We start from the raw sequence: 10,000 nt of genomic DNA on the forward strand, positions 1-10,000 counted from the left end.
TTTTCATGGTTTTGAGGCTTTGTCAGTATGAATCGATTAATTTAAATAAGAAACGTAAAATGTTACACAAAATCCCTTTATGGGAAGAGGGAAATATAAATTAAATAGTGATAATTACGGTGAGTGTCATACTACAAGCAAACAAGCTATAAAATAACTATCTTACGATTACTCTTCATAAATATAATGAAATTTAGTAGTCATGAAAAAATTACTTTAAATAGATAGGAAAATTAATGTTCGGCCGGACGTGTGGCCATTGAAGAGAGGAAACAACAAATTTAAGGTATAAATGTATTATTATCATTATTACTACTTAGCCAAGCTACAACCTTGGTCGAAAAAGTAGGATGCTACAAGCCCTAGGTCTCCAACAGGGAAAATAACTCAGTGAGGAAACGAAATTAGGAAATAAACTATAAGAAAAGTAACAATAAAGAATATAAAATATTTTAAGATCAACAACAACGTTAAAGTAAAGTAGATTTGTGTATATGAACTATGAAGAAACTCATGTCACCCTGTTCAACATGAAAACATTCGCTACAAGTTTGAACTTCTGTGGCTATTATTATTATTTTTATTACTAGCCAAGCTACAACCCTAGTTGGAAAAGCAAAATACTATAGGCCCAAGGGCTCCAATAGGGAAAAATAGCCCAGTGAGAAAAGCAAATAAGGAAATAAATAAATGATGAGAACAAAATACCAATAAATCATTCTAAAAAACCGTAACAATATCAAAACAGATATGTCATATATAAACTATAAAAAGACTCATGTCAGCCTAGTCAACATAAAAACACTTGCTGTAACTTTGAACTTTTGAAGTTCTACTGATTCAACAACCCGATTAGGAAGATCATTCCACTATATAAGAACGAAAACGTAGTTCTTCTCGAACATAATCCCCAGATTGTAAGACCACGAAATAAATCTTCGTGACAACCATGACCTATTATAGGAAGGCTCTTAGGTCGCGTTACTATGAACTCATTTGCAAAACAAATGAAATTGCGCCATGTTATTCACGCCACCACGTCTCGTAAGAGCGGGGAATCGTGACACGCTTGGCCTAATAGGTTTAAATGTTTACATTGCTTACTTACGCAAAAGCTTATTCAACAAGATGTAAAAACATTTTAATCATTTTATCTTAAATGAATCGAAGAAAATGTGAGTGTTTTACAAATGACAACAATAAATACACTAGCAAATGCAGCCGTTTCTAGTCCATTGTAGGACAAACATTCAAGTCCGCTATATGATGACAGTGGGAGATTTTCGTCTGATCGCTCACAGCAGACCGACCTAGTATAGATGTTCCTGATTAGTACAGTTTTGTTGATCAAGGTATCCCCAGGTATCCCCACAACCTTGGAAATAGGCCTATAGTATGTGTACTGGTAGTTAGGAGAAACCAAAATATATAGAATAGATCTAGGGGACTCATGAAATACGTGATATTCGTAATATCTCGATGTATTTGGCCTGGGTGGTATAACGTACTGTAAGATCGTAATGATTTATACACAAATAATTATTTCATGCCTCTGATGGTCTACGCAACTTGGCGTTAAGTCGTAGAGATAGTGCAGCCCAGACTTTGGGTAGAGTTGCTAATGTAGTTCCACTTTAGATAATTTTGTGGTTCTACGGTGTATTATTATTATTATTATTATTATTATTATTATTATTATTATTAGCTTATCTGCATCCCACATTACAGAAGCAGAATGCTACATACCAAATATCACAGTTGAATCGGTGGAATTTCAGAAGTTCAAACTTGCAGCAAGTTTTCATGCTGGGCTAGCTGACATAAGTCTCTTCACAGTTAATATATAACATACATATTTTAACGTTGATACTGATCATAAATATTTTATATTTCTAATTCAATACTTCTTATTATAGTTTATTTATTTCCTAACTTCCTTTCCTCGTTGGGCTATTTTCCCTGATGTAAGAATAGGGCTTGTTGCATACTGCTTTTCTAAGTAGGGTTGTAGCTTAGGGGATGATGATAATAATAATAATAATAATAATAATAATAATAATAATAATAATAATAATAATAAAAAAAGACAACTCATGTAAATAAGTGAAATAAAGATTTAAAAGCAAATAATGCCAAACAAATAATCTATAAACAGATATATACAAGCCTGCTTAAATAATGTACCCAGTTTATTTTGAAAATTTATCTAATGAAATATTTTCCTAGATGTTCATGTTAGCAGCGCATCATCTTATATATCCTAACCGCACAATATCCTCCTTCTCATCATCACCATCATCATCATCATCATCATCATCTTCTTCTCCTACGCCTATTGACGCAAAGAGCCTCGGTTAGATTTCTCCAGTCGTCTCTATCTTAAGCTTTTAAATCAATACTTCTCCATTCATCATCTCCTACTTCACGCTTCATAGTCCTCAGCCTTGTAGGCCTAGGTCTTCTAACTCTTCTAGTGACTCGTGGAGCCCCGTTAAAACCTTACAATATATTATTAATCAAAATAAGACAAAATCTAAAAATCTGATAAAAAATAAAACGGAAATCTGATTATGTTTTTGGATGAATTTACTTAAGAAAAAGTCCCGCAAAGCAATTTATAATTTAATGTTCAAAACACGATAATATGAAATGGAAAGTAACGATCATAATTCAAAATCTTATTAGTGAAGCCATTGCATCCAGAAATAAATTCAAATAATAAGCGCGGACACTTCCAAATGGAATTAACACATGACAGCCACCAGGAATAATGTATTTAGTCTGTTTGGTTTGGCTCAAGGCCCATTAAGAATATAAGATTAATAACCACATTCTATTCAGAAGTCAATATGATATTTTCACAGGGACCCTGATCACTTAGATGTCACAATGAGCAGGAATCTAGAATTTGAATCTAACTCGTCAACTTTCAAGTTTCCAGATTTCAGTTAAGATTATAAAAAAATGTGAAGGTTTATTATGGACTGCGATGTATGAATTTTGGGTTCAATTGTTAAGTCTAATACGCACGCACGCGCGCACATACACACACACACACACACACAGACAGACATACACAAATTCGTTAGTTTTGTTTTCAAATAATTCAAACGTGTGTATTAAGTAGCACCAAGGTAACCAAGTACATGCAGAACTATTTCTTAGAGCTATATTTCCTAAATGTTTAACTTGTGCTAATCACAGTTCTAAAAAATAATTAACGTCTCTTCATGCAAAACTTTACAAGAAAAAATGTGTGATATTCTTATCAAAAGATGTTTGTCTGTCAACCATACTTCATTTGTTTAATCAAAATTAATGGTGCAACATTTACAAACTATTGTAGGGACTGAAATAAGTTTTTCTTTTTCTTTTTGAGACCACAACAAAAACATTTGGTATGTGGCAGAATGTGGCAATGTAGATAAAATGTTTCGATTATCTAACATAGAAATATCAAACTTTATAAATCTTTTCAGTTATCGTCGAACTCATTAGGTTAGTAGTTACAATATGCTTAATCTGTGAAACACATATATAGGCCTACTACACAGAGAGAAGATATGTGGACTCGTGGAATTGACAGTGATAAGAGAATGATAAACTATTATATCTGACTACTTATATTTTGCTTGTAAACTTCTACTTGACATGAAAATAAGTACTAAGGCAGATAAGATTAGATTGTGAAACAATTTTATTCTGATCATCCTATCTGCCTCTGGCCAGGGAAACTACATTTTTTTTTAATTTGTATTCCATTAATATCTTCAAATATAATAAAAAATATACACCAACACTGGAAATCATTCAGTAACATGTATTAGAGTTTGAAAAATTAAGTTTGATTTTACTAAAAAAATTCTACTGTATTATCAACGAAAAAACTCCTGGTTAATACAAATTTGTCTGTGAAAAAACCACAACAAAAGTCAAGTACGAGTCAGTTGTCTCCCAGAGCAGGAGAGCTTTGCCTTCTTCAGCTCAAACTCAGTCTGTCAGACTCAGTCTCCCAACAGCATGCGTCGTGAGAGGACCGCACCTATTGCGCTTCGCCTCACTGTCGCTTACCGCTTTGTAACGGATACAGGGATAAGCTTTCAGTGTTGAAATAATCCATTATTTTACTTTACAAATTCGGTAAGAGTGATAATGGAGGTGTACCCGTATCGATATATATAACGTGAGGTTTAAACAACTATGAGATATTGTCTCGCCATCCAAAACTTTGTGAGATAAAAGATTGGCGGATGAACTTCGATTAAAACTTCTTGTCGACGGATTAAAAGTACGATTAAGTACAACGATTATATAGCTACAGTGCCGTTTATACACGGGAATGTAAGACCCAGAGGAGCCCTTAGAGTGTCCATACTATTATACCCATGTTTTGGAAGACTTAAGCTGAGAAAATAGAGGGAAATCCCTTAACATTACGCCAACAGCAAGTTTAGTGAAGGCCTGGTGGCGTGTTTGGTGCCAAAGTGAAGCTCCCGCAAAGCCAACCCAGACAAATGCGATTTTTTCCCCCTCCCTCTGATGTGAGAGAAGTTTAACAAGTTAAATTATCCTTTTAATTTCGCTCTGAGAAGGACTTTACCCCCGCAGGATTAAGAAGAGCGAGATCTCTAGAATGTGTGGTGAAGTGATATGATAGTGTCTCTGCCTACTGGTGCAGCCCTGGATAATTATGTCCAGGTAAGATATTGAATCTTTATATATCCTTCTTTCTGTATACATATACAGTGTATATATGTATGTATATATATATATATATACTGTATATGTACTGTATACACACACACACACATATATATATATATATATATATATATATATATATATATATATATATATTTATATATATATATACTGTATATGTACTGTATACACACACACACATATATATATATATATATATATATATATATATATATATATATATATATATATATATATATACATACATACACTATTTGTATTTATACACACACACACACATATATATATATATATATATATATATACTGTATATGTATATAAACACATATACTGTATATATGTATGTATATATATACATACACTATATGTATTTATACACACACACACATATATATATATATATATATATATATATATATATATATATACATACAGTATATGTATGCATGATTGTACATATGTAGAATTGCATGTTATATAGGCTAATTTGGACAAGGTAAGTCTTTTTTAAAAAACATTTTTTGCCAAAATGTGAGTGAGTGACAGCTACTCTATTGGATATGGAATTCCGTTAAGTAAAATATGGTTCACAACATTGGTCCATTTTGTGAATTGATCTTGTTTTTATTTTTTTTTTATTTTGTTATGCTTTAGTAATGTAAAAACTAAATTTAAGATGAAATGAAAATAATTTAATTCTTAAAATCAAATTAATATTTGAGGCCATTATTGGATAAAAACAAACGTTTGTTTTGGTAAATTTGAATTATAGTTTTTCTTTTTATGGTCTTGGAGTTAAATTAAGGAAAGTTAGGCTAAACAGATAGGATTAAGTATTTTCGTACCCATAGTAATTATTTTATTGGCTACATGAATTCAGTATGTTTACCAATACTTGAGTTTACCCTGGGAAAAATATCCTTGGAAAAATAGGTTAAAATTTGGGTAATATTTTTCATAGACTACGATTTAAGTATGCATTGATGCGATGCCCTTAAGTACAAATTCTCTGTCTGGGAAAAAATATCTGAGATATTTGGATAAAGTTGAAAAACTTAAAATAAGGAAAGGAAACCAACACAGGATTAAAAAGAGGATTTTTGAAGATGATGTATAGATATAATTAAATATTGTAATAACGTTTAAAGTATTGTTTAGGTTGTATTTGTTATTAACAAATAATATTCCTTAACTTTCTGTATTTGCTTTTCTTGGCTAGATATTTAAAAAAATTCTTCTATTTGTGGACATTTCTCCTTTAAAGCGACCCAGGTTATTCCTTTTGTAATTTTAAATATTTTAAATTCAGGTCTCATTTAATCTGGAATTTTGAATAAGAATATTGCCTAAGCATTTAATTAAAACAAAAATACAGTATTGTCTTACTGTTAAAATAATTAACACTCGGTGGAATATGAATTGTCCTTAATTTTATCAGTCAATATTCCTGATATTATTGGCGAGTTTGAATCTAAATTCTAAAATTGAATAATGATAATAATTATAATAATAATAATAATAATTAAATTCCAATTGATGTGTTATGTTATTCAAGTCATGTGGAGATGAAGAAATTCCTGACAAGTTATTTTGTTATTTTTTTCCTGAAACTGGTTCCAGGGATTAGTGGAGACTAATTAATTTATAAAAAAAAAAATTTGTGTGATGGAATTTATTAACTACCGTTATGTTTTATGATATATTAAATATCGTTGGAAAATATATTGGGCGAAAAAGAAATACGGCAAGATGAAATAATAGTGATTGTTTGTATAGAAAATTAGAATATGTAAATTTTATATATATATATATATATATATATATATATATATATATATGTATATATATATATATATTTGTGTGTGTATGTATATATATGCATATATATACACACATATATATATATATATATATATATATATATATATATATATATATATATATATATAAAGACAGCTTTTAATGGTATGAATGATTACATTTAAAAATAGCTGTAAAATGTTGAATCAGACATTTTTTAAATATAACTAGATTATGAAAAATATAACAATCCTGTAAATTAGTATACTAGACTCTGGGGGAAAATTAAAAACAGGAAAGAAATGAAGCATTGCACCTGGTTCTAAATAAAAGTTTGATTAAAAATAAAAAAAATTATTATAATGCTCCCTTTGATCCGATAAAAAACATCAAAATAACGCCATTATTATTATTATTATTATTATTATCATCAATTGCTAAGCTACAACCCTAGTTTGAAAAGCACAATGCTATAAGCCCAGGGGCTTCAACAGGGAAAATAGCCCAGTGAGGAAAGGAAACAGGAAAAAATTAAATTTTTAAGTAGAGTAACAACATTAAAATGAATATCTCCTTTATAAACTATAAACAATTAAGGCAATTAATGATTGTTGTATCTTTAAATGTTAATCCTAAAACACCTTCATAATAAAGTATTCTCATTATGTGAACTGAACACCAAGTTTCTTGTTAACCGACCTGTAGGACACGCACTGCTATGGTAAACTCTAAGCTTCATGTAACCATATGAACATTCTGCGTCAGGTTTCACGTGGCAAGGAACATGCGAACAGGTATCTAATTTCGCGTTGAAGGTTTTAAACATTAATTTTCATGCTCAAAGCGTACCGTGTATTACTGACTAAATGCTTACGTGAATGCATAATTTTTGGTAGGCACCTCGTGCGAATTTCAAAATTTGCTATCATAGAATTTGGAAATGATAATAAAATTATTCATAATAGATAATGAAAAAACGCATATACTAAATTTAGATTTTTTCTCTTATTTGAGAGAGAGAGAGAGAGAGAGAGAGAGAGAGAGGATTTGATTGATTTGAAGTTTTCTGGTCTGGCATCCTGACATCTGTGTGTGAGAGAGAGAGAGTGTTAGGATTTAATTGATTTGAAGTTTTCTGGTCTGGCATCCTGACATCTGTGTGTGAGAGAGAGAGAGTGTTAGGATTTAATTGATTTGAAGTTTTCTGGTCTGGCATCCTGACATCTGTGTGTGAGAGAGAGAGAGTGTTAGGATTTAATTGATTTGAAGTTTTCTGGTCTGGCATCCTGACATCTGTGTGTGAGAGAGAGAGAGTGTTAGGATTTAATTGATTTGAAGTTTTCTGGTCTGGCATCCTGACATCTGTGTGTGAGAGAGAGAGAGTGTTAGGATTTAATTGATTTGAAGTTTTCTGGTCTGGCATCCTGACATCTGTGTGTGAGAGAGAGAGAGTGTTAGGATTTAATTGATTTGAAGTTTTCTGGTCTGGCATCCTGACATCTGTGTGTGTGAGAGAGAGAGAGAGAGAGAGAGAGAGAGCTTTAATTGATTTGAAGTTTTTCGGTATCCTTACATCTTAGAGAGAGAGAGAGAGAGATTTAATTGATTTGGAGTTTTCTGGTATCCTGACATCTGAGAGAGAGAGAGAGAGAGAGAGAGAGAGAGTCAGTCAGTCTATTTATAAGAACGAAATATTTTAATGCAAAATAACTAATAAATATATACAAAAGCATATTTCAAATATAAATTTCACATTTGTGCATCCCAACAAGTTAAGTCCGCTGTTATGGGTTTCAAATACGAACGTATGTAATCGCTTTACTGCACAATTTACATGCAAAACTATGAGGGGGAAATAAACGATGAATATTATTGCATATAAAAGGTCCAAAAAATGAAATAATATTTTTTTTCAATTTACAATATATTTAAATACGAGTGATTTTCAATAATGATTATTTATGTTGTTGCTGTATACGGAAGGACTCCCACTTGATGTGAACAGTGCATTAAGGTACAAAAAATGTGTAATATACTTTTGTAATTGAAATGAGAGATTACGAAAGTTGAATTATTTCTTTAAAAATATATTGATAACGAAGAATTTGGTTCTTTTAAGAACCACAGAAATGGTTGAAATTATATTTTCTTAATATTGATTTGTCAAAACGGAGATTTACATTGTTATTTGATGTACACATACAGTATATATACTGTATATATATATTTATATATATATATACACATTATATATATATTTATATATATGTGTATGTGTATATATATACATACATTATCTCTCTCTCTCTCTCTCTCTCTCTCTTTTTTTTCTCTCTCTTTCTCTCTCTCTCTCTCTCTCTCTCTCTCTCTATATATATATATATATATATATAATGTATGAAATATATGTGTATATATACAACAACAACAACAAATGTACCGGTTTCTAGTCCACTGCAGTACAAAAACCTCAGACATGTCCGTATTCATGTCTGGGGTTTGGTCAGTTTTCATCACCAAGCTGGCCACTGCAGATTGGTGATGGTGGAAGATTTTCATCCGATTGCCCACAGCAAACCAACCTACTATGAGTGGCCCTGACTAGTATAACTTTGCTGATTATGGCAGTATATAGGTTGTACACATTTCGTTACTCAGACTCATATCTGATATATATTACATTTATTATACTAAATTCAAAATAATGGATATGAGATATCTAAAAAAGTTAAAAGAAATGAGCCCCGAATTATAAGGACAATGCAATTGTGAGAAGTGAAACTTGACCCCAAGGGTAAACGAGATAAGGTTACTCAAGTGCCAACAAATAATTATGGACGCTGATATTTATTGCATAAGGGCTGAAGCTTGATTGGGACAAATGCGTTCAGACCAATCATTGTTATCTCTCCGGGTTATCCGTTGGCTGTGTGTTTAGTTTTGAACTGTTCGGTTCTTAAATTCCTTTTTTCTTATTATTATTATTACCAGTTAAGCTGCAACACTAGTTGGAAGAGCTAAGCCCAAGGGCTTCAACAGGGAAAAATAGCCCAGTGAGGAAAGGAAAGAAACTACAAGATGTGTTCACTCCCTAAATTATTATTATTATTATTACCAGTTAAGCTGCAACACTAGTTGGAAGAGCTAAGCCCAAGGGCTCCAACAGGGAAAAATAGCCCAGTGAGGAAAGGAAAGAAACTAAAAGATGTGTTCACTCCCTAAATTATTATTATTATTATTACTAGCTAAGCTACAACACTAGTTGGAAAAGGTAGATGCTATAAGCCCAAGTGAGGGAGGTAGAACTCTTCACTTCCTAAATTCTTCTTCATCTTCATATTATTATTATTTCTATTATAAATATCTTAGTGAGGAATGGAAATAAATAAACTACAAGATGTGGAACTGTTAAATTCTTAATTTCTTATTATTACTAGCTAGGGTACAACACTAGTTAGAAAAACAGGATGCTATGAGC

General features: G+C 31.3%; 2 protein-coding genes across 3 annotated transcripts in view; one reads left to right on the forward strand and one right to left on the reverse strand.

The window, feature by feature from the left end:
* LOC137634459 (uncharacterized) overlaps window positions 1–10,000 on the reverse strand; it is a 486,588-nt gene that overhangs the window by 149,419 nt on the left and 327,169 nt on the right. The window lies entirely within an intron of this gene.
* The window catches only part of LOC137634461 (uncharacterized), a 49,236-nt gene continuing 43,265 nt past the window's right edge, over window positions 4,030–10,000 (forward strand). Inside the window, exon 1 of the mRNA XM_068366867.1 lies at window positions 4,030–4,698. Coding sequence (XP_068222968.1) covers window positions 4,651–4,698 — 48 coding nt within the window. The 5' untranslated portion in view covers window positions 4,030–4,650. The remainder of the gene's footprint in view (window positions 4,699–10,000) is intronic.

This window comes from Palaemon carinicauda, chromosome 44 (genome assembly GCF_036898095.1).
Source record: "Palaemon carinicauda isolate YSFRI2023 chromosome 44, ASM3689809v2, whole genome shotgun sequence".
Lineage (NCBI taxonomy): Eukaryota > Metazoa > Arthropoda > Malacostraca > Decapoda > Palaemonidae > Palaemon > Palaemon carinicauda.